This window comes from Mycteria americana, chromosome 5 (genome assembly GCF_035582795.1).
Source record: "Mycteria americana isolate JAX WOST 10 ecotype Jacksonville Zoo and Gardens chromosome 5, USCA_MyAme_1.0, whole genome shotgun sequence".
Taxonomy (NCBI): domain Eukaryota; kingdom Metazoa; phylum Chordata; class Aves; order Ciconiiformes; family Ciconiidae; genus Mycteria; species Mycteria americana.
Genome location: NC_134369.1, coordinates 32,618,728 through 32,644,503, shown reverse-complemented (window position 1 = coordinate 32,644,503; position 25,776 = coordinate 32,618,728). Strand labels below are relative to the sequence as shown.

The 25,776-nt window shown below is 41.0% G+C and overlaps 2 protein-coding genes across 2 annotated transcripts in view; one reads left to right on the top strand and one right to left on the bottom strand.

The window, feature by feature from the left end:
* Window positions 1-25,776, bottom strand: part of CAPN3 (calpain 3) — a 233,842-nt gene that overhangs the window by 161,450 nt on the left and 46,616 nt on the right. The gene's annotated exons all lie outside the window — the stretch shown is intronic.
* Window positions 2,583-25,024, top strand: LOC142409869 (cytosolic phospholipase A2 epsilon-like). Its single transcript, XM_075501624.1, has 21 exons — window positions 2,583-2,609; window positions 2,911-2,994; window positions 5,690-5,762; window positions 6,582-6,718; window positions 7,981-8,112; window positions 11,128-11,168; window positions 11,612-11,654; window positions 12,411-12,474; window positions 13,076-13,242; window positions 13,383-13,475; window positions 13,843-13,880; window positions 15,069-15,204; window positions 16,655-16,791; window positions 18,433-18,655; window positions 19,332-19,446; window positions 20,460-20,597; window positions 21,115-21,222; window positions 21,689-21,880; window positions 22,425-22,591; window positions 23,443-23,623; window positions 24,786-25,024. The coding sequence occupies exons 1-21, from the start codon at window positions 2,583-2,585 to the stop codon at window positions 25,022-25,024; spliced, it is 2,535 nt and encodes an 844-aa protein (XP_075357739.1).

Genomic DNA, 25,776 nt, shown 5'->3' with positions numbered 1-25,776 from the left:
AACTGAACACAGTATTCGAGGTGCAGCCTCACCAGTGCCGAGTACAGGGGCACGATCACTTCCCTAGTCCTGCTGGCCACGCTATTTCTGATACAAGCCAGGATGCTATTGGCCTCCTTGGCCACCTGGGCACACTGCTGGCCATGCATAAGTAAGTCTCCCGATAAAGTGTATGGTTAGGTCATTGTTAGTGGGCTTTTTAAAATACTTCATAGATGCTGCAGCTTCACACCTACTAGCTGCCCTCCTTTGCTGTACTGTGTATAAATGCTTTCCAAAGTAATACTGGGGGAGGGAAGCAAGCTTCTAAGCTCTAGGTAAATAACTAAAGTGTCAGACTGGTGTAGGATGATAATCGTAGTCACTGGAGAGAGTTGGGCACTTCCAAAGACCAGTTCAGCCCTTAGGTGCTCCCAGAGAACATTTTACCCTGTTTCTTTCTGTTATCAGTCTCAAATTTCTGTGAGAGGAAAGTGATTCTGAGTCTGTGTCAAAATTGATCTGGGATCTTGGCCGCAAATGGGAGTCTCAAGAGGCTGCAGAGCCTGTGCTGGTGCTGCTGCAAGTGATCTGCTCCTCTGCCACCCCAGGCACCCGTGCTGCAAGTTGTGTGGCCCAGTTTAAGTGCCTCTGTGACTCCAGACCTCATATTGCCATGCAAATAGTACTGTTGAAGGCTTCTGTTGTTATAATGGCATTGGTGAAATACTATCTTGCCTTCTGGCCTGCGGCTTCCTGACTTCTGACTCACCTGCACCACTCTTCATGATGCACAATATCACGTTATCAGGTAACTTCCTATTAATGCTGGGCTATAGCTGCTTTTGCATGGGAGAGCTGTTTAGCTGGATTTCTTCTTTCTTGTGATGTGCAGATCAAGCATGTATAGTATAGCGACATAGCTGCCTGAGCAGTTAATATTGCTTAATTTCATTTATGAAATCCGCAAAAGGCCGAAATGCGGAGATTGTGGAAAGGGTGGGAGTAGAGTGGTGAGCATGGCATATTATCTAACTGGATGGGTAACTTTTATTCTTGAAGAGCTGGAGAGAATCCACTGTCATCAAAATGAGCCATAAAATGACTTCAGAGCCTGAGCTAAGTGACGCGACGGCTGTCGTGTTCAGCATTGTAACAGCGTGAGCTGAATCTCTTGTTTCAAATTAGGTGGTGTTACTTCAAGGTCATTATCACATAATCAAAGTGAAATAGATATCTCTTGTAATAAGACTGCTCCACAAAATAAATAAACAACCCAACAAAAAACCTGTAGCTGTGAACTCATCACACTTTTTTGCATAAATGATCGTACAACCTAAAGCAGGAACTTCTATGTATTCGATGCCTGAGTCTATGAAAGACCAGACTAATTATAATGATAATTTGAAACTTTATCTGAGGCAGCTCTTCTCTACAGGACAGTTTGAATAGTCAGATATTTTCATTAGAAATGGTTGAAAGTCAGATTTATTTTTTTTTTTATAAGAAGTCCTGCTGCTTCAAAAAGGGGTTTTCTGTCTGACTTAGAAACTTGGGAATTCTAAAAAGTAAAATAAACAGTTTTAAAAAAACTTATTTTAACTACAATTTATCACTATTGAATAATAGCTGGTTTTAGTGATTTTAAAAATGTTTAATGCAATAGCTGGATTCTGTTATATTTTAGTATTTTAGTACTGGTACTAGGTACTTTTGTTATTATGTATTGAGTGCTATTACAGAAAAATAATGTGAAATTATTCTAAAATGAAAAAGAAACCAGACTTGACTATTTTAACATGAATGTTTAAATATTTTGGAAAAGGATCGTATGTAGTTATTTGTGTTAAAGCTTGTATGGGTTTCTAACATAATTTAACCGAAAGCAGCACTTTCACTAAAAAACGTTTCAATAACAAAAGCTCCTGCTGGCTCTGCTTACCCTGTAACACCCCTTATGTAACAGAAATAAGAGACAAGAAAAGCTACAAGCTGTTTAACTATTTGCCACTGCCCATGAGACCCAGCTTCCACGTTGCGGCTGTAATTTGTAGTGAACTTGGCGAAAACCCTTGCAGTTGCGCATCTGGCTGGAGGAGCCGGCAGGAGCTGGAATGCTGCTGTTCGGATGTTCAGGTCACTCCACTTGGTGCTGCCAAAGCGCAGGTATGGATTTTAGGACCAGAGAAAGTAACGGTAGATATCAGTAGTTGCAATGTTCTGTTAGGTCTTCTCTAGTTTGTGAGGGTTGCAACTGCTCCAGGGTATCCCTCTGTGTGTGGTTATTCAAACTTTACAGTGGTGGATAACTATTTTATTTTGGGATTAGCCTGATAAAATGTTTGATCCATCTCCTCCTTTCCCCTAAATCACTGTGGTATTAAAAAAAAAGAAAAAAAACTTCATGTGGCACAGAACAGGTGCATAATTTGTGCTTTTGAAACCAGTGGGAGGTGGAGCTATGAGTCAATCTATACAGCTCTTCTTCCCTTACCTTCTTCCCTCAGTTGGTTGGAAAATAGCGTGGTCCACGAGCACCTGCCAGCTGTGAGACATACAGACTGGACCATTACAGTGTTGTCTTTTATGAAACAGAGAGACTAATGGGATCGTCAGCCTATTCACCTCTGGTAAGAGAAAATCAGCGGTGGGGCAGGAGGATCTGTTTGGCTATCTTGGTTGAGATTCATCAAAAGCAAATGCCTGGGGAATTTTGATCCTTAAATGTCAAACGGGTCTGCAGTGGGCAGGTTTATTCGTAAGAGCAGCAGATAGTTGATCTTGGTGAGATATAGACGTATCCCATCATGAGGAGGAGAAATGGTAGGGCCCCCTGCTATTGCCATGGTGAATCTGAGTAGAAACCGAAAACTAGGAATTGTTGACTGCTGAGTTTCATCACTGGCCCCTCTCTTGGCTCCTTATCCCCAGGATCGGTTCATCCGAGCAAACCCGCACAGGAAGATTGCAATCGGGAGGAAGAATCGTGAAAGACCACACAGCACTGAAGATGAGGTACTGTAGAGAGGGCAGCTTCTGGGTTGCAAGGAGCGGGCTGCAGGGTATGAACAATGGCCGTGCTACCTGCAGTCTTCCGTCAGCCTTTCCCATCTCTCCCTAAGCTTAACTGTTATTATGAGAGGTGATATTTCTAACGGTTAGTTAAGGGAATATTTGTTTCTTCTGTGAGTGTGAGCTCTAGAGTGGAAAACATTCACTATGACTTAGGGGTTGGGAAGGTGAGGAAGGTGATGAACTTGTGGTTTAGATGCTGGGCAAGGAACCGGGAGAGCTGGATTTTAGTCTTGATTTTACTGTGACATTACTATATGACGGTAGTCGTACCTCATAACACCGAAGGCTCAGTCTTCAAATTGTTTTTCCTTTGCTTTATGGAGGCAGATCAGCAGATAAAATGGAATATTCAGTGTCTGCCACTTAAAATAATTCTGAACACTAATTTTTATGAAACTGAACTGGTAAAAGGTGTTGGAAGGTACTGAATGTGGGACATATGGCATATATAACAATTTTTTCCCTTTTCTGAATAATGGCTGGTTGAAATGATATTAAATGATAACTTAAAAAAAAATTAAAAGTTGTATGTTGTGTTTCCCCCCTCGAGTTTCCTGAATCTGCTCCCTAGCTGTATTCAGTGCAGAAGTATGAGGCTAACTCTTTGCTAGATCTGGGAGAGCAGCAAACTCACTACCTGCTAGCACTATGGAATAATAATTGGTTTTGCATCTGCATATTTTCTTAGTACTTCAGCCATCTCATGAATAAGTTTTCTCCAAAATCCTGGATATGGATGGCACTAAAGCTGAGGATGAAAAATTAATCTTCCGTATTTGGGATGAAAAGTTGAGCTTTCAGCAATTCGGATCACATACTCCATTCTCATTCTCCACAAACGTTGCTGCCAAAAATTCTGCTGAGGTTGATGGGTTTCTTCCAAACCTGCTGGTTTTGTTCAAATGGCACTTTCTGAGATAAAACTATTGGGTTGAGAATTTTTCCAGTGGGTTGTAAATAGCATGTAGCCTGCTGACTTACTGCTTTTTAGATGGTTAATCTGCTCCTGTCAGGCCACTGCCGTATCAAAATAAGAGGTACACAGGGAGGTCCTAAGGAGACAGTTTCTCAGAAATCATGATGCTTTGAAGATTTAATTGCTGCTTTCAATTTAATTAATGGAGCTACTGCTACTGTATGTAGTATTTCACTTCTGAGGTTCTTCAAGATTGTCTTGTTTTTCCTGTAACCAAGTATAGGGTTGTGGGTAGCTGTGATGGGGAGTGGAGGGAGAAAACAAAAAATGGAGAGGGTTGTGGAGCCTTCAAGCTATTCCCCTGTAGAGCCCTACACTATAGGATATCAATATATTGCTATACCCCAGTGCTTCTCCTTGGTAAATCAATCAAGTCAGCCTAGTGTTTTTCCATGTGAACGTATTTTAAAAATAATTTATTATGCAAAAGTCCTGAATAAAATAGGGCATTCTGAACCACCTACTTGTGCTTTTGGGTTTTTTTTGTGTGTATGTGCATTCATATGCAATTATAACTTTTATTCTTGCTTCTTTGTGTTTAATTGTGTAATCTAACACACTGGCAATTTTACTCTCATCCTATCAAATCTGTAATTTGGTTTGTGTTGGCAATTTTCCATTTTCTTACATTGTTTAGAGATTTTTGTGATTCACGCTTGCTTCAGTTCTGGTTTTCCTCCAGCTCCTGGTTTATGTACATATATCGGTTCTGCATGTTGTGGTAACATGGTTTCATTTTAATTAATGTAGACCCTATCTATGGATGACAGGTTATCTTTGCTCAGTGTCACACAGAGACAAAAAAAAAAAAATTAAAAAAAAAATACAGCTGCTTCTGCCTTATGTCATGTCAAACTTGCAGTGAAATACTGGAGCTGCCTTATAGGGAGCTGGACCTGTGTGTGAAATGGAAGAATGCTTTACCCCAAGCCTCTGATTTCAGCCTTCCTCCTGCTGGTGTAACCGAAGAGCTCTGGAGTCCCATACCGGGCTGGTCACTTCTAGAACCGTTCTCTCCCTCTTTTAGTGATTTATTTCCTTTTAAGGGTCAGGCATTTTGGTATGGGGAAGGATGTTATAGTGTTACATATCCCACAGCCAGATTGGCCAGTAGCAGGGATATCTTACCCTCCATTTTATAATGCCCCAGTCATCTGTCCTGTTCTGCAGTAATGTTAGGTGGCAGACGGGCAGCGGTCCCTGCCAGAGGAAGGAGGACATCCCATGGTCCCCAAGCCGGCACACGGGGAAGTGCTGTGCTGTAATCTGTGGCACTCAGCCTGAAATTTGAGGAGCAAACGCTGTAGTTTGAAGGTAGTTGGATTTTACAGGGGCAATTATGGAATGACGTTTTTTGTGAAAACTCTCTTGTGGTATTTCTTACTACTCCCTGCATCAAAACTTAACCTCCAAAACCTAAATCTTTAGAAAATTTAATCTTAAACACAACTGGTTAGTAAACATAGCTGGAATCTGCCATTATATGGTGTCAAAGCACAAGAAAGAATTTCTTCTCAGAAATTGTCTCAAATAACTAAAATGAAAACATATTCACTGCATTAATGAGAGAATGGCCTTTGCTATGCTATAGGATAGGCTGTGTTAGTTATATCTGAGTTATTTGCTAATAATTAAGGTATTTTTCTCATTGTTCTGCAGCCAGAAATGCCTCAGTTGTGCTGGCTTACTGTAAAAATTATAAGCCTGAGAAATCTCCGCAAAGCAGATCTGTGTAAGTATCACTGATGGCATGTTTATAGGTTAGCAAGAAAATCACTGTCCCCTGAATTTAATGCTCTTATACTTCTGTTGCTTGGATTACAGTAATGTCCAGGTTTTTTTGGCTGAAGAAGTTGTATCTGTTTTTATTTTCATTTAGACTCAATTAAAATAATTTAGAAAACAGTTAACAATGAAAATGAAATAGAATAGAAATTCTATGTCAGGAAAGAAGTTATCCTTCCCTTTACCGGCTGCTCCATGATATTTCCCTTTCCCCAGCTCTTCAGTGCCCCTTTATCCACAGGTTGCCCATTTCCCTTCTGAAAGGGACACCTTTGTGAAAGATACAGGAAAAATCAGTAGTTGTGTTGGGTGCTGCTGTGTTTCTGTCTTCATTGCTATATCACTGTGGATGACTTGTGCATTACAATTAGAACCAGGTCAAAAAATCCCCAAAACGAAATTCTTCATTTTTTTAAAAAAGTGAAGATTCAGGAAGTGAAGTCGTATATGAATTTGCTTGGACCCTGGCAAATATTTGAAAATAGAAGTAAAAAATCAGAAGAGCCAGAATACTTCAGTTCAGTACTGTTGAAACGGAATATTTTGGCTTTTGTACTCAAATAAAATTAGTGGTTTAAAATTGACTTTTGTTTGGAATTGACATAAATGTAGATAGAAAAGTTAAATAACTCTAAACCCAGGTTGTTTTCCTTTGGGTCTAATGAAATATTTAGGACTCCTCAGAGGTTAATCTTTTTTCCCCTGACTGGGCAAAAGAAATAATAAAGAAGTACTGCTGTACTAATTATGCATCTTCTTAACACAGTGAGCCAAACTGATTGCTATGTCAAGCTGCGGCTGCCAACAGCTTCACGTCGGGAAGCCCGGACAAGAACTGTACGCAACTGTAGAAACCCTGTCTGGAATGAAACTTTCCACTTCATGATACAAAGTGAAGTAAAGGTAGGATCTGCACCTGTGATAGTGAGCAGATGCTTTCGAAAGGAAATACCTTCAGCTCCTGTGTGCAGACTTTTGATGAGAGCCTTGAGGCTTACATAGAGGCTTGAACCCAGTTATGCTGAGGAATAGGATGGTAACGGAAAGAAAGCATCAGAGACAGCATGAGAGATGCTGTTTCCTACTAGCAAGTAAATATTTAAGCCTTGGTATGGATTCTCTGGTACCCTGACTGGTCTCTGTCATCTTCTAAGCACTAGAACCCAATGAATTAGATGGGAGGTTTTGTAAACTCTTCAGAGGATTAGCTATATTTTCTTATATGCAACTGCGAAGGCATTTTTGCTGTATGTTGCCATGAGCTTGTAATACCTGCTTTATACAGTAACAGTGATGCTGTTTGTAAATTATAAGAGGTACCATAACTATATGCTGTTTTTTAAAAATTTAAAAATATCTTTTCATACTAACCATTCTGTCATTAAACAGGCATATTTTCAAAAGCCTAATAGTCTGTAAGAAAGCAAACCATAAGTCTGACTTACAGACTTATAATGGAACCATGCCTATCCCATGCTTTGAATGAGTGTAAGCTCCGAGGGTTATGGATCATCTGGAATAAAGCTGAATGCTTCTTTCTGTCCCAGAGCAGTTGTAAAAAACTGTTAAAGATGTTTGTAGAGTTAGCAGAAATAGATTAGCGGTCAGAGTGCAAGTGATACAAGGTCTAGACATGGGGTTGGCTTCCTGTGGCTCGATAGTGCTGCATCTTCTCACGCTGCTATGGGTAATCTGAGCCCTGAGGAATTGCAAGGGGAATCACTACAATTTAAATCTTGTTAAAAGAGTTTTTTAATGTGCTTTACCTTCCATTTGTAAAGGGCTAAGAGTTTGCCCTCTATTACTACTTTCTGCTGATATGCCAAAATTTCTCAGGATAGTAATTTTGAATCCACAAAGGATCTGATGAACAGCACGTGTAATCTCTGCTCTGTCCAGTGCATATTACCACCAGGCATGTCACTTACGTTGCCTTTCTTTTGAGCTCTCGTTCATTGCCAAATCTGATGATTTACCTCTTCTAGGCTTAGTCCCTGACTTTACAGTCTGAGCCACAGGGGCTGTGAACTGAGCTTCACGCTGTCGCAGGAGTCTGTCCGCGTTGAACAACGCGAGGGCTGCGTGCTGACTCTTGCTAGACCTTCTTTTTGGACTCGGTAGTCCCAGAATATGACATTTACATCCTTCTCTGCCTCTCTCCTCAGAACATCCTGGAGCTGACAGTCTGCGATGAGGATACTTTTACACCAGACGACCAGCTTTTGACTGTTCGCTTTGATGTAGCTAAAATCCAACCTGGAGAAAAAGTTCACCTGAATTTTGAGTTGAATCCAGAGGTGAGAAATGAAAAGTTGAGTGAAATTAAGTGGACAGATAAAATAATACTCTTGATCAGAATTTTGTCACGAGTTACTGCCTATATTAGAGTTGTTCTCACACACAAAAGAGTTTGTTAAAAGGGCCTTATTAAAGCATGAAGTTACATGCTCAGGGTTTAGGAGGGGTCAGAAACAGTCACCCCTCTGTTGTGATTGCAATTAGATGCAAAATGGCTTTCCTATTCTGAATCTTTTCTGAGATTTCAAAAATGCCTTTTGAAAGAAGCAGAGAGAGCAAGAGTCAAAAATGACGAAGCTGATGGTTAGACATCTCGTCGCTGTTGTAGGAGACTGACAGAGCAGGATGGGAACAAACCTGGCCCCCTTTCCAGGCAGCTGCCCTGACCCTTTGTCAGTAGCTCACCAGGCGTACCTCCTGTCAGCTTCACCAGGGGTTTTGCCCTGTGCTTTCAGGCAATATGCTTGGTAAATGACTATATTGTCATGAAAATCTATCTTTTTTTTTTTTTTTCCCCCTCCTTCTGATAAACAACAACTTTTTTTTTTTTTTTTTTTTAAATTCCCAGCAAGTCTGTTTATGATCTTTTGTTACAGGGTTACAAATTTCTTTTAGGGGGACTGAGCCAGCACAGAATGGATAGGGCTTCATGAATGAGAATCTCCTCAGTATTTTATTCTTTTCTTCTAGGTCAGTGTGTGACCTAGGAGTTTTATTTGCTGCATATGTCTCAAAGAATATTGTGTTTGGTTGTATTAAAGAGGGGATAAAGAATTTCTTATTAAATGTTTGGTGGGTTAAGTTGCTGAGAGGACAGGTGGAGAAATCACACCCATCTTTTAAGAGAGCAAAATACGTACTCAGATTAATTTCTGCAAAATGTAACACCTTCTCTGCCTGGAGGCTGTGTAGTAATGAGACCAGGGCTTTTTAACACTTCCGACAAGGGCTTGATTTTACAGTTCCCAGGAATTGTGTGTGCTCTGTTTATTTCTAAATCACTGTGTCAGACAGGCTGTCCAGAAAACACTCTTGCCTGTTCTTTATATTACTATTGCTTTGGAGAGTGTTTATTAACTACTCTTCTAGAAAGCCAGTCCTTACTGAGGATTTCAGTATACCTGCTCCAGCTTGCTACGGCCTTCCTTAGAAAAAGCCTCATGTGACTGAGGTCATTTGAGGTGTGATTCAAGCCGTAAATTTGCTCTGAGGCATGTGCAGAGTTGGCTTAACCCATTGGCTTAGCAAGGAGATAAGACGAGGTGACCTGTGTCTCAGGAACGTCTTGGTCAAGCCATCCTTACTCAGATCACGACTCCTACTCAGGTGCCCATGAGGCATCACAGATTATGGTCTGTACACAGATTTTTAGAACACTTAGGGTTAATTTGTTTTAAAAAAGTGACTTAGTAATGGAACATGCCTGGGCAACCTTAATAATAGGCAGTACTGCCACCTCTGCCTATAATGATTTCTTTCATCTATCAAGGTATCTCAAAAGGAGGGCTGAGGAGGCTGGATGGGTCATGTCAGAGCACCAGGGTTGCTTCCTGCTGTGACTCTTACTGTGGGGTCTAACAAGCCTTTCCATTGCTCTGCTCCAGGTTTTTCACACACAAAAATGTGAATGGGACTTAAAAGAAGTATTATCTGTGTGAGTGTGTGTACAACAGCATAAGAAGGATGGGAACATAAGGCAGGCGCAATTAGGCAGATGTTACGAGCCAGTGTCTCCTGAACACTGTTTCTGCTGTTCTTTGGACAAAGTTGGAACAGGCCATCAGTGAGTTTGGATAGTACAGACTGGCCACAATCTGATGCTTGATAAAGTCTGTCTTGCATCTCTGTAAGGTGACTGCTTTCTAAAATCCATCCCTCAGCCTTCTGTTAAAAACTGTTGCAACCACCCTAATTCTCGTGAAACGGAGACTTTGGGAGAAATAAGCAAGCAGAACCACCTGTGCTGGGTTACATGCCACAGATCCAGCTCTCAGAGAAGCCACCTGAGATGTCTCGTTTACTGACATGAACAAGTAAATACAGAAATACTCATTTTTCACCTTTACTGTAGTGGTGATTTTACCTTGGCAGCTATCTTATCAGACTTGGCATGGTTTTCACAGTCTCTTCACAAAGTTAAAGTATGCTGCGCAGCTAGACAGAAGGGATATTTGGCAGTAAAGGTTAGTTCTTCTGAATATGAATAAAAAATTTACCATCACTTGTCAGAAAGAGATTTATATCTTCCACTAATTAGTGTTTTCTTCCCTGTGGGTGATATAGAAGATCTCTCTGATATATGCTTTTGTGTGGTATTTCCTGGATTGGCTGTGTCCCATACAGACTGATCCAGCAAATGGCTGCAGTAAAGTAATAGAGTTATTTAGTCCCTCTTATGCTGTTGATGTGTTACTCTTTTCTGTTGCTATTCCTTGCTCTTACACTTTCCCCCCTTTTTCATCTTGATTTGGCCCCTGTGAGCTCTTTCCCTCATTCCCCTTCACAGCTTCAGTCTTCCCTCTTCTCTCTTCTTCCCTTCACCCTGGCAATTTTCATTTTCCAAGTTGGTCTCTTCTCCCACCTTTTTTTATGGTTAGTCATTATACTCTGCAAATTCTTTTGTTTTAACCCAGACATACTCACCACCTAGGTCCAATTATTCTCAAGTATGTTCTCCTACATGATTCACCTATTGCACCTCCCTTCCTTGGCATTGATTGACCCGTGTCTCATCCTACTAATAAATGAATAACGGGACCTTCACCGCCTGTTCCATGATACTTACTCTCCTCTTGCCCTTGGGGAGGACAGTTGGTTTGTAAACAGTAGAGCAGTGGAGAGACATGAAATGAAAGGGTGGCCCAAGAAGGCTCCATCCATTTACATTATGATGCAGAGGGTGTGGGAATAGCAAAACCTTGCAAGGAGGTGTTATACAAAATCATCAGAGATCTATCAAAGGAAAAAGTTTATTAGTTCGTTTTCCTTAAATGAAAAATAAATCTTATTTTCAGAATCAGGAAGAACTAGAAGTGGAATTTCTACTGGAAAACATGTGAGTAAAGCCTAAATGTTACAGAATTTGTCATCAGAAAACTTCACATTTTAGAGAGTGGTAATGCAGCACTGGGGAAGTGGCTCCATGTATCTGTGCTCAGACATCCCATCTCGGCATCTTCCCCATGATTGCTTTTCTCTCCTGAATTTGGTGAAATCCCTCCTTGAGTGACAGTCTCACTATTTATAGCTGAGGGTGGGTGTTTATTTTGTAATTCAGCCTAAGGAGAGATGATGTTGATCAGGGGAGGTAAGAAAGAGGGAGTGTCCCTAGGAGCTATGGGACTGTGACCAGGCAGTGAGCATGAGATGGAGGTGAAAGATAGAAGTGCTGATGGCACTTGGCAGATAGAAAAACTGAGCTCAGAGAACTATTTGCATTTAAAAAATTACTGCTCATATACCCACTCTTAAATAAACCTTTTCCTTTTTGCTTTTCAGTCCAGGTGTATCTGAGAACATCATTACTAATGGCGTACTAGTGGTAATTGTTTAATTTTTTTATGCTTATGGTCTTATGGTAGGGCAGAACTGAAGGATGTAGTTGGAAGAACTATGCCTTTATGCCTAGCCTTTACTCTTTTTCGGATGAGACACAGGTGTGGTTGTAAAGTTTTGAATTTGGTCATGCTTGTTGCGCGTTCTGTGTTGGGAGAGGCTTGGACCAGCGCTCTGCCACAGTGCCAGTGAGCTGCTCACTGATGAAATGGCAGTAAACAAGGAAACCTGGGAAGGCAGTGAACCCAGTGTCACTGCAGAGTTTATTACTGAATGACTACCTTGGAGCTGAAGGCTCTTTTCACACCATGTCCAAAGTACTGTGCGATGCTCCTGTGCTGCTACTTCCTCCTGTGCAGCACTCTCTTGGGAAGTTTCAGCTTCATCCCAAAGGTATCGAAGTACAGGCCCATCTGTCCAGTTCTGCAGAGTTGTAGGTGTCCTTCAGCTCACTCTTCTGTAGACAAAAGTTAAAGCCTGGCCTAGATGGGGAGAAAAATGTCTTGTGTTAACTGTTGGGGATTGAATGTTATCTAAATTTAATGGGACAGATCCTCAGCTATCTTAGTTCCCTCGACCACAGTATTGCTTGCATGATTTATACAAGAGAATCAGCCTCTGCAATTTCTTCATGTTCACAGGACATCATGGCCAAGCCTGGTGTTTCTACAGGACCCCTAGATCCTCAGTGAGGATCTCGAACTGTTTCTGTGACCGGTGATTTTTTGCTTATCTCTTCCAGTCTCGTGAAGTTTCCTGTTTGGAAGTACATGTGAATGAAACAAAAATGAAGAGCCCTTACACAAGTGAGGTTATTGATTTAAATCGTTTGTCACTGCCTTTTGTGCCATGGGAGATGCAGCTGAGTCTAGATAAATATTTGATCTGTTTGTATCAGTATTAGTCTCTGTTTATATCAGGGCTGCTTGGGGATTGAGGTGTTTTGTGAATTACCTACTTGCTAATAGTGAGAATCCTCTGGAGATGATGTGACTGTGTAGCTTAAGGGAAACTGTGGAGGTGGCTGGGAGACTCAGAAACATCACTGCAGTGTGATGGAACTGAAATACCTGTGATGAGAACACAAAGTAAAAGAGGGGAGACACAACTATCAGGAGTGGAAAGACTACGGTGGAAACTCGGGGGGGTGTGAACGCTCGTGGCATCCACTGGTCTAACACATTCTCTCCATCGCTTGGCAGGGGAGAAGTTGCAATGCTGCACCGGCCTTTTGCTGCTTATCCAGTCTGGCCCTTGTTCACACTGATTATGGGGGAGGAAAAACATTGTGGCCCAAATTAATGTTGACTGCACTACGGCCGAAACTTTATTTGGGGCATTTTTATTTGTTATTTTTCAGGGCTAGATGCAGTTAACATTTCTCTGCGGTTTGCTTCTTGCTCTTAGGGAGACATTTCATGTTCACAATGAAAGGATCCTATGAAGAAACCCAGGATGTTTCCATAGGTCCTCGCTGCAGATGGGGAAGCAGTGAAACCACCATGTTCCACTACGTCAAGCACAGTCAACCCAGACTGCACATGACCCTGCCAAAGGAGCGTTTTTTCTGTGGTGTATGTTTTGCTTGTGGATGGTGATAACAGCTAAAGTAACTTTTGGGAGAAGCATGATGAGTTAGCCCTTTGGTAGATTTGTACTTATGGGTTGTAGATAATTTTCTCCTTACAAGAATTTTTTTCCCATTTTAATTCAGCATGGCTCAGCTAGGAGGGAAATGGAAGTAAGTAGTCCCCTGGCTGTGCCTCTCCATTCTCTGGACTTGGGAAAGAAAGTGACAGTGATGAGGGTGAGTAACCTTTGATGGCATTTGGAATTATTTCAATAAGTGTCAGCTATATCTATGTGAGACCTGGTCCGTTATTAATTTTTTATTAAAAATGTACTAGCTGAGTTATATGTACGCTCGGCTCTGCATACACACTTGGGAGTATAACTATTATTCAGGGAAAAACTAGCATATTCAGAATTGCTGATTGCTTTAAAAGTATTTTAAAAGCAGGGTCCTAGTGATGTTTGTGTTCAGAAGGCCTGAGAAGAGACCAAAGATTTATCATTAGACTATATATCTGAATAATTGCTAATACTGTAAAACTCACTTTTGCAAACTTTCAATTCTCTTTAAAATTTATGGTGTTCTCATTCTTGATTCTCAGGGTGAATCTTATGAAGTGTCTGTGAAGGAACGAGATGGGTAAATCTTTTATTTCTTTTGAATGATTACTTAGGCCATCTCCTATCCTTTCACAGTATCATCTTTAGATGAAAGGAAGCTACAGCTTAAACTAGCTCATTTTGAAACCAGGAATAAAGATTGTAATTGGTTAAAGAAGACTAAAATATGGGGAAGGGTTAATAAAATGATACATGATTTTAAATTGGTTGGTAGGAGTTCAGCATACACTAGATGGTAGGTAGTCATGGGGTATAACCAGTCACAATGGTTTTCCTAATGTTGATGCTTCCTAATTTTGATACTTAAGAATCCCTCTATCCTGTAACCTTTATCTATAATACATACACTTTTATGTGTAACACTTTTCTAAGATGTTTCTAACACCGTTATGCATTTACCAGTCCTCTGCAGGTCGTTTTTTAATGAAACAAGCAGACAGTAATTAATTTATTGGCTGGCTTGCAGTGATTTTTCCGAAGGGCAACATTACCCCCTACTGATTAGTTAGCTACATTGCAAGCACTAATTGCAGGCTTGATAAATCAGAGGTTTTTACTGAATATTAATTATGAGTCGCAGAAGGGACAAAATAACCTTTTGGCTGAAACCCCCCTGAAACAGTAGCCCTATGAAAAGAGAAGTTATAGAATTAGTGATGCATGTGATACTCATAATCACATACAGATATGAAGGGATACACTTAAGAATTGACTCAAGAATTCTGACTCAAGAATTTACAGCACAAGTTCTTAGTAGAGATAAGCCTATCACGGGATTAGGGTCATTTTGCCTAAAGCATGTTAAGTTTAAGTAAGTGCTTAGGCCTTCTCTGCTCTTCAGGAAATACATACATGGCAAGAGAACATGAAGAGGTGTCCAAATTTCAGAGCTCAATGGGAATCAGCCTGAATTCAGTTATGTTCCTTGTTTTTCATCAGCAGAGAATTTGATTCATTTAACTTTTTCACGATTGCGTGAAATAGTTCAGGACATGATTCTGGTCTAAAATCTCCACAGGAAGACAGAAATACAGGGCCTGTGATATCCATATACGTGCTTTCATTTGCATAGGGGAACCTTCATGTGCATGGAAGTAGCCTTTCTTTAAACTGCTTTATTGTTGTTGCTGGTTTTGCTTGATGTCTCAAGCAGTAGCTCTAGAAATGGCTTACAGGTAACATGTTGTGTTCTGTTCTTGTGCTCTAGTTGCAAGAATTTAGATTTGCGGTTGGGGTTTGATCTATGTGTTGAGGAGCAGGATTTCATCTGTAAAAGGAAGAAGGTGGTTGCTGATGCTCTGAAAAATGTTCTTCATCTAGATGAAGACCTGCAGGAGGATGAGGTATGTGGGACAGCAACTTGGGAACTTAAAGTTCTGTCCCACGTTGACCAAAGTGGATGTGATGTACCTGCATGACTACCCATATAGCTCTTCCACATCTTCTAGACTAAAATGTATAGACCAGATTGTCACTTGTACCTAAGACCATAACCAAGAATTTTTGGCCCAGAGGACGAAAAAGGAACTGTCAGGAGGTCAGTTATAGCTCCTTTACTCTCTGCCAACCTCCACCCTCACTCAGGGGCACCCAAAGAACGTATTAGTTGAGATGAACATACGTACAACCAAGCTTGGTGAAATTTGGTTGCTCAGACTGAGACCATTTCTCCTCAGTTTAGCACCTCTCCCCTATGCTGCTGCTACACAAGGCTCACAGAGGAAGGCTGTGACTCTCCCTTAGCACACTGGTACAGTAGCATCTGTCTTGTGTGTTTTCCAGTATGTTACCTCTTTCTTTCTCCTCTCCTGGTTATCCCTGGACGCAGAGGTAGCTGCTCTGTTACTGGGGGACAGTAATTTGTTATGGGGCTGTGGTGCTTGGAGCAAGAGTCAGGGAGACACTCTTCTGCAACTGGGAGAATGTGCCTGTGTGGGGCTTCCCCCACTGCTCTGCTCTGCACACCCACCCCTTGATGCTGTGTGCAGGACAGCATTCATCAACCAAGTCAAAGTGTTCATGAACTTAAATAACAAGTAGAATAGGACTTGTTATTATTGAATGAGAATAAAGGGTTATTGAGTTGTATTAATTAAAAAACAAAAACCCAAACCCCAAGTAGTTGGTAAAATACAGTGAAGGCAAGATTAAAGGTAATGGCAAGATGTGTTCCTAAAACTGAATAAATATGTTGTCTCGGTTTTTGTTAAGCGCTACCTATGGGGCAAAGGGAGGATGGCTAAGAGAATTGCTGCATCCCTGAGGAAAGTAAGACCAAATTACATATAGCGTTGATGTCAGGGAAGGGGGAGGTAATCTGGGTAACAAAGAGGATGTTAAAATAAATCTATAAAGCTGGGTACTGTCTGCCTGGAGAGTAGCAAATGTTGTATATAAACTTAGAAAAAAATATGCAGGCAGTTTTTGCTCTGCTCCTCTGACCTCAGTTATACTCAGGATTTTAAAATGTGTTTTGAGGGAAGGACGTGAGGAAAAATGAAAAACATCCAGAAAAGACTCCTTACAAATCTGAAAATAGATTATGCCGTACAAAAGCCATACTTACAGCTTCTGACTTACCAAAGCATCACTGATCAGGAAGATGCTTTCAGCATACGCTAAGCCCCCCCAAAGTTTACACAACTCAAACACACACCTAAGCACTGCCATGAAGAGGGTGAATTGAATCTAAACCTACCTGAATCAGGGTGTTGCTGTTACTTTTGCTGCGTGCCCATCACTTCTCTAGTTCGTCTGGTGGTGAATGACTCTGTGCCTCTGTGTATTGAGCAGGTGCCAGTGGTGGCAGTCATGACCACAGCAGGGGGAGTGCGGTCCATGACGGCTATGTTTGGCAGTCTTCTGGCTCTCCAGGAGTTAGGTGTTTTGGACTGTGTCTCGTACATCAGTGGTTTATCTGCCACAACATGGTAAGGAGAGTTGGGCTTGTGTTTGCAGTTCGTGTTAGCAGAGTGATAACCTGGTGAAGCGTATTGCCTTGCTGCTGAATTTTACTCAACGTGGTGCTGGGACTTGGCTTCCTTTTGGTGCTCACCCATTTCTTGGGACCTCTCAGTGCTGTAGCCCTTATTTCTTCTAGCTACAAGAAACAAATTGAGTGAGAACTAATGTATTTCTATAATTGCACTGAAGTGTTTACAGAAACTAGAAGAAAAGAGCACAAGCCAGGACGGTTTACCTGTATCTCCCTGCAGTTCAGTGTAGGTGACAAACCCACCCGCAGCTGTTCCGTGGCTTGGACACGTGCCTTTCTGCCTTGCCATACATTATGCGTTCTCCTGGGGGCTGGACTCGTTTCTGTCATAAACTCAGTGCCTGGTGCAGAGAATGGGTGGGAAATGTGGTTATTTTTTTGATGAAAACTCTGTATGACTCAGCTCCATTTCTCATTTCCAGGTTACCTGGCAGAAAAGATTCCAATGTTAACATGGGGGGTAGAGGTGTCTTGGTGTTTCACTTCGAATGAAAAGTGGTTATTTATGGCTTTCAACAAGGGACTGAGTAGGGCTTGGTAGGCCAAAAAGCTGGCATTTTCTTGGGAATGTAAGAAATGGGGATTGCTTCCTGGGGGGAGAAGTAAACCTTTTGACTGCCAGTGCAGACAGATCAGATGTTAATAATGAGTCAGAGAAGATGCTGCAGATGTGCAAGAGAAGCAATGCAGCTGGAGTCCTGGGGACTTGAATCTCTGAAAGGATGCAGACCCAATGCCCGAGCATGCTTGAGAGCAACGAAGAAATGAAAGTAGGGAAATGCTGTTCTCCCTTCCTTTGTGTATCTCTTGGGTTATCTAGTTGCAAGTAACACTTCAGAAATCTTACAAATATTACAAGAGTGTAATATTTGTCTGGCTCAACTCTTACGCGGCTCTGAAAAGGAGAATTAAAAAAAAAAAGCCCTGAGAAACATGGAGTGTCACGCACACAATGTTGATTGCCTTTCATGACTAGCAGGGGCCCAGGGCTTTAAAACATTTTGCCTCTGGAGGGCTGCTCTAAAAAGATACATGAGACAGAACTAGAACGAGTGGGATGGGGATGAGAAGGGATGACTGGAATCTGTCCGAACTCTGGGAACTGAAATCCCAAGCAGACCGGCCCTGTGTGTGCCAAAGTCTGAGGTGACCCGCCTGCTGCACGCCCAAGGAGAGGAGCTCTTGCACTTGTCCAGGGCAATGTTTGCTGCTAAACTCCTGCTTAAGGTTTCACACAGCATCTGAAACAGCTGAGGGAACTGGCCTCAGACAGAAGGTGCAGCTTGAACCTGGACAATCAAAGGGTAATTCTAGTACAAGCTTGTGTTAAGTTAGGGGTGTTGCTTTATTACTCCTTTGAGTCAGAAGAAACAAGCTAGGATGATTTCGAATGTATCCCTGCAGCAAAAATATCATTGTATAGTCTAAATTCTGCCTGAGCTTTGAACTGCTCTTCCAATGTAAAAGTTGGAGGGCGAGAGCCTCGTATATCCTGAAACAAAACACTTCTGTGTGGTATAAGCCCATGAATTGTCATGTACCCAGTGATGAACCACAGTACGTTTCTTTTTACCAGGACCATGGCAAAGTTATATGAAGATGCAAATTGGTCACAGAAGGACCTCAGAGGGCCAATTGGTGATATCAGGAAACATGTGATGAAGAGCAAGCTGCACTGTTTCTCGTTGGATCATATGAAATATTATGAAAAGGAGCTTTGTGAAAGAAAGCAAGAGGGGCACAAGCTGTCCTTTACAGATTTATGGGGACTCTTCATTGATTGTATGCTACATCATCAGGTATTATATATCCATCCCTTATTCCAGAGGATTTCTAACTTTTCACGTCTAATATTCTGGATTCAGTTATAGGAAAGGCTCTCAAAACTTCTGAGGGGTCTTTCTTTGGCTTCTTAGAAGAAAAATAACACAGTAAGCCTAAAATGTAGGTATCTAGGGGAAATGTCTGAGCATGTAAAAAGTCAAGGTGTTAATGAAATTGATTTTCCATCTTTAATTTCAGATCAAATGAGCATTCTAGTAACGCACAGAGGAGAGGTGGCTCTGATAGAGCTAAATTCAGACATAGCAATATATAGCCATACCAGCAAACAAAGCTGTATTAAATGAAATGGGCCCTGGTTGACTTTTATCTGTAGCACCTCCAAGGTAGCTAAATATCTTTATCTTTCCTTGAAGCAAGTCATATCCTAGTGACTGCGCAGACAAGCTTCTCACATTTTTGCTCTATCCCCCATTCCAAGATTGCCGGAAGCATCAGTGATAATGCTTTGGCGAAGGCTGATGACCATCACAGCAAGTGTAGTCACATTTGTGTAGTCAAAAAACTGAAGTACACAGAACAGAATCTGCTGAGGTTTATGAGATGTTTCATTGATAGTCCATGCTTAGATACCGTTATTAAGTCCATGCATCATGTTCATCTTTTACAATTACTTCTGTTCTTTATAAACAGGAAAGTACTCACAAACTCTCTGATCAGCAACTGACAGTAAATCAGGGGCAGAATCCACTGCCCATATACCTGTCCCTCAATGTCAAGGATGACTTTAGCACTCTGGATTTTAAAGGTAATGTTTATTATATGCACTTCTATAAATCTAAGGAGTTTCCTTCTAATGCTGGGTGAATGCCAAAAGCTTTTACTGTAAGTCCAAGCTAATAAATCTTTTAAATAATTTCTTTGTCATCTTTCTTCACATCTGGGTTCTGACTTGGATGAAAAACATGCATCCTAATACTACGGTAGGGAGATACCTGTGCAAAGACACTGCCCTGTGAGGGGTGGAGATGCCTTTTGCTGGCAGCCTTGAGAGCCACCACTGCTGCTCTTTCTCTCTCTTGTCCCCACCTACTCCTCACAGCCTCTTTCAGCTGCTGGGGTTCCTGCCCAGGCAGCAGTAGTCCAAGAGAGTTGTGAAGAGCTGGGGGAGGAGAAGGGAAGATGTGGAGGGGAGTGAGAGTGGGAGGCAGCTGCCAGCAGCCAGAGAGGGATCTGAGGAGGGGCAATGCTTTGTGCCCTGATCAGTGATGCTGATCACTAACTATTTCCAGGGTGTTTTCTGGCCCAAACGAAGCAGGAGAACCTGCAACTGAACCTGATCATCTGCTTCTAGGCACAATCTGCAGTCCCAGTGTGTTCAGCCAAGGTTTGGGTGGATTTTGGTCAGAGTTTTTTTTTAGCTTCACAAGGCAGTGATTATCAGAGTCTAAGAATGAATGGTAGCTTCACTGGTGTCATGCTGACTCAGAAGAACTAAAAACAACACATCTTGCGCAGGGCCTTAGCAATTGGTGAACTTTCAGCCCCAATTTTTTCTTCCTAGTACAGAAATGGACCTGAACCCCAAGCTGAATGGATTTTCACAGTGTTAGTGGAGGAGGTGAATTTAGCTTTTGCATTCACCAATCTAACATGCAAACATTGAAAATAGGTTTGTTTCAAAACATGGTGGTTTGAACTGTCTGTCACCAACATGCTGAAGCTACAGGCCTTGTTCTTCCAGATTTTAATTCTCTATGCTGTTATTTTTACATGTGTTCAGGTGGCTTCAATAAGTCCTTCTTGATACCTTATTTGCAGAGTGGGTGGAGTTCACACCTTACGAGGTGGGTTTCCTGAAATACGGGGCCTTTGTTCGTTCAGAGGATTTTGGTAGTGAGTTCTTCATGGGTCACCTGATGAAGAAGATCCCAGAGTCCCGCATCTGCTTCTTAGAAGGTGATTTACTATCTCAGAAAAACGTCACCTTTACAACCACATAGTTGGCTACACAGAGTTGGCATCTAATAACTACTAGTCTGGAAGTAGCAATACTAGTACACCAGATAATGTATCTGATGCAATTTAAATCTCAAATGAACCAGCCAAAAGTGACAAAAGAGGAAGCAAATTCTTGAGATAAATGCAATTAATTTGCTGAACTTCTTAGGTTAGACCAAAACAGAACACACGCATTAGAACTGATCTTTTGAAGTACTTAAAATCATGGTCTGACTTTTATAGACAGCCAAGTTTCTAAAATGGCCTACTCCATAGACATTATGTGGAATGACATGGAATTTGATATTCATACTAAAATTCATAATACTTCATAACTGAAACAGTGCTGATTTAAACAACCACAGAGACTGAGTCCTAGTAGGTTGCCATAGCTGTGCTCTAAAAATTCAAAGTAGTATTAAGTATGTTTTGGTTTTCTTTTTTCTTTTTTTTTTTTTTTTTTTTTAATTTCAAGGCACATGGAGTAATATATTTTCCCAGAATTTTATGGATGCCGTCTACCTCTCGGGTCATTCAGAGGACTTCTGGCACAGGTGGACCCGAGGCACTGAGCATGACATTGGTTAGTTATTTGGATTACTTGTCACTTGCATCTGCATTGTCTTCACACTTCTCTGAAATATGAAACCTGACATTTGGTAAAGAGTTTGGTTTTGTGTCCTGTTTCTGGGTTAGGGGACACCAAGGCTTTGGGAATGAAGGAAAAACAGGAGAGAAAGAGTTGTGCTGGAAAACAGGAAAAAACATTGCACTGCTCACTGTGCAACATCCCTGGGGCGTTTTGTTAGTCACGAGAGGGTTACCATGAGTCCTTTGGGGAGGGAGAGGCCAGACAGAGAACAACAAGGTGATGCTGTGACACTGAAACCCAGCTCTGCCCCGAACAGTCTGCATGTTGGTGCGTGCACCCATCACAGACGGGGCCGTGGTGGTTTGGCTACCCAGCCCCTCTTTCTTTGTTACTATGAGTATCAGAGAGACACTCTAAACAAATGCAGACATATACCCTCTTCTCATTCTTCCTGCAGAGGAACACCCTGCTCTGCCCAAGAAGCCTCATGAACAGACAACTTGCTTGTCCATTCCCAAAGGTCGCCTTTCCAGTACTCTTCGAGAAATGATGACCGGACGGCCAGTGGTTTCAACTTACCATAATTTCCTCAAGGGCTTGCAGCTACATAACAACTATTTAGAGAATGAGAGCTTCTGCATGTGGAAAGGTAATAGTAAATTGTTTTAGATGCTTTAGACACAAAAAAGGTGATTTGAGTGCTGATACTTGCTGAGGACAAATATTTGATAAGTTTTAGCATAGAGGCAAATTTTGATTAATATTATTTGATTAATATGTCTGTGGAATTGGTTTTGCTGAGCCCCAGATTATTTACTGCTGGTGTTTTTTCTGTTTTGGAGAAGCCACAGCAGGCTTGCTTGAATTCTGTTCTTCCTAGGAAAAGCTGCAAAAGAATGACTTACAGCTTCCACTGAAGCTAAATAGCCACAAATTTACACCAGCTGAAAAAGCAGCTTAATATATCACTTTGGATGAAGCTGAGTCTCAGAACTGCTCCCTCTTACTGATCTCAGAGTTGAGCTATAGATGCTAAAATTGTGTCAAAGACAAATATTTAACTGTGGGCTTTGTGTCAAAGACTAATATAAGTATGGGCTGTCTTTTCTTTCTTTCCTTGTTATGCTGATTTGGAAAAAAAGTGGACTTGCTCCTGCAGTAATTGATTGATAATGTAAGTTTTTGACTTTCAGACACAGTGCTGGATTCTTCTCCCAACCAGCTGAATGAAATGGGTGACTACCTCAAGCTGGTAGATACAGCTTTCTTCATCAACACCAGCTGCCCGCCCATTCTGAGGCCAGAGAGGAAAGTGGATGTCATTTTGCATTTAAATTACAGCGGAGGATCACAGACTCTGGTGATGTTTTGAAGTAGTGATTCTTTATCTGTATGACTCCAGCAGCTGAATTACCACATTTCTCTCTCTCTCTTTTTTTTTTTTTTCCTCCCAGAAAATGGTCTGATTGTTATTAAGTTAAATGATCATATCAGTGATACTGTTCAACACCGTGACCAAATTATCAGGGCTATTTTCAGTAGCTTTTTGGGACACACAGATGGACACAGACACATAGAAGATTACTTATTCTGTGTATCTGTGCAGATTTGTCATTGGGGTACCAAGTTCCTCAATAGCTAGTTAAATAACTTTTACAGTGTAATTAGTTAATACATAATTTTGCTATTTCTGAATGAAAATTTGGAGTTTTTCTTTTATGTTTGGCTCCTGGTGTTTGCATAAGTTTGTCAGGTTTTTCTTTTGCTGTGTTTGAAGAAACATTGAGGGGCGTATATGATTGAAATTAATGTAATTTATTTGTAGGAGGACATGAGGACATTGATTGTTAGATGCATTGAATGCAAACACTCAAGAACCCGTGATCTGAGATACCATGTGTAATCAAAATTTCCTGATCCAAATCCTCTACTGTGTCCACTAAATTACAAAAATGATCTGAATTTCATATAAATTTCAGAAAACAGTAATCTTGCTTTAAAAATGTACAGTCTTGGCAAATCAACCAAATTTCTATTACCCAGGATATATTAAAATCAAGACGGTATGCTTGTTCCAGTGCATAGTTAGCTTTATTTGTAAACTTATAAATCAATCACAGATTGCCTAGTGCAGCAAAATATCAGTTATGGGGCTTGGGAGCCTTATTTCAACCCCTCTTTGTGTTGCAACTCTCCTCTTTGTTGAACCAGCCGCTGGACCTATTCTCAGAGTACTGTTTGGAGCATGGGATCCCATTCCCCGGCACGGAGCTGAGTGAGGAAGACCGGGAAAACCTGAAGGAGTGCTATGTGTTTGAGGACAGCTTAGAGGCACCAATCTTGGCCTATTTCCCACTGGTGTGTGATACCTTCAAAAAATACAAGGCACCGAGTAAGTTAACCGCATTAATCAATAATTTTTTAAGGTTCTCAAATCCGGTTTATCCATTGAATTTGTTCCTCTTCTAAAACAAGAGACTGGCAAGCTTCTCAGTTGGCTAAGTTATCATATTCCCAGTCCTGTTGTGATGGATATAGTGTTGGCCAACTAATCAGGGATCGAACTGAAGAGTTTCAAAATTTAAAGCGTGAATAGTTGTAGCTTGAGGCAAAACCCCTCATCTGGCATCTGGGACAGTTTGTGTGGCTTTGATAAAAAAAAGACAGGAGGCAGCTACTAAGTTATATCCACTGGTAGCTAACACTGTCACTTAACAGTCTTGTAATGAGATACTATATTTACTTGATTAACAAAGCTAGAACCCTCTTGTTACTTTGTTTACATGAAAAAAAAATTGAGAATAGGAAGTGCTGAAAACATATAATGAAGCAAATGATTTGCCAGAGTAACGAGCTGCTTTGATATCTGTCATTTTTGAAAAGTTGCCAGATTATTTTCTTTAGTTCAGCTACAGAATAAATAGTGATTTGTTTGTTTCACCAGAAAAACTACTTGGCAAATTCAGTTTCAGTTTACAAATACTTTTGCATGCATCAACTTCAATTTTCTTGTTGCTAATTTAGTATGATCCAGGACACTTTCGTCAAAAACTGAACAAAAATCCATGTACCAGCTTATTGGAAAAGACCTCATGTAGTTCATCATCTTATTTGTCCTGCTGCATGTGCTTAAAATCTCAGCCACCTGAGAGGGAGAATTCCCAATCCAGGAGCTTCCTGGTGTCATTTTCTACCAGTTGGTAAATAAGGAGCTGTCATCTCGGTACCTGATGGAAAAGTTAAAAATACAAAATTCCAAATCTGCAAAAGTGAAATATTCTGACGGAAAACTTTAATTTAGAAAGGAAAGCATTTTGCATGGAAGAGTTGTTCTGCCAGTCCATTCTGGATCAGCTGTGACTGTAGTCAAGCAGTGGAGGAGTAGATTTTATTAATGCAGCAGATGTAGTATCTATACAGTAATTAAATCTTGAACCATTTTCCTGAGATAATTCAGTTTCTTGTGGCTGTTACTGTGTATTTTACATTGCCTGGTAGGAGTCTTCCACCTCAGTAACATTGCTGTGTTGAACTTTGCTATGTTCTTACTTCAGATGTGGAGCGCAGTCCCACGGAGATGGAGCAGGGAAGAGTAGATGTGTCCAACTGTACTGCTCCCTATGGAACTGGTCTGCTTACATATACTGAAGAGAACTTCAACAAGTTGCTGAACCTGTGCAGCTACAACATCCTGAATAATAAACATTTAATTCTTCAGGCTTTGCGAACTGCAGTGGAACGCAAGAAGCGATTTAAAAACTGTTCGTCACCTCAGTCATCTAAACTCCCTTAAAGTATATTTTGACAAATCTCATCAGGAGGAGATATACAAATGTTTTGGTAATGGACTAATAAATATTGAGGGAACATGAATCTGTACAGAATGAACATCCATATTAGCTTGTTAAAAAAGAAAATTATGTATTTTATTCAGTACTGTGTGTGAGGACTAACGCTGGTTCTGGCACTAAAGTCATTGGCAAAGCATGATTACTTTTAAGAATTCTCTTCACTGTTTTAGGGAATGGAAAGGCAGTTGTAGACCTATAGGGTCCTATTTGGATATACAGCCCTATAAGAATGAGATTTCAACCTCACAAAAGTCTATGCCAGATTTGGATGCAAACCTTGGTGGTATGTGGTCTTTGAACCACAGACAAAAGCAAAGATCAAGCAAAGCTTTGCCTTGTTCACAGATCTCTGCTTGTGACAGTAAGGAGTGAACCAGATACCAAAAATGTTTGCACCAGGAAAAGGAAGGCTGATAAATGAAGAATGGAACTGCACACGATGTCTTCTATTTTCTCAGTATCCATCTGTTAGGCAGAAGTCTAACCTTCAGTGAATTTACCTGCTTGGCTGTCATTGCACTGATTTTTTTTTTTTTTTTTTTATGCACTGATATGTTTTTTGATGGACTACCCCAGAGTGATCAACATATAACAGCCTGATTTTTCTGCCAACTGTCTGATAAAAAGCATCTGACTGCATCCGTTTTTGCTGAACTTCTCTCTGAACTGTTGCCTACCAAGTAGGTTTTGAAGC

Bases quoted from the DNA above. Each gene is read 5' to 3' on its own strand.
- LOC142409869 (XM_075501624.1), top strand. From the start codon at position 2,583: ATGGGATCGTCAGCCTATTCACCTCTG. The intron at 13,881-15,068 runs GTAAATCTTTTA...CTTGTGCTCTAG, and splicing joins TCTGTGAAGGAACGAGATGG to TTGCAAGAATTTAGATTTGC. The intron at 22,592-23,442 runs GTGATGTTTTGA...TTGTTGAACCAG, and splicing joins GCGGAGGATCACAGACTCTG to CCGCTGGACCTATTCTCAGA.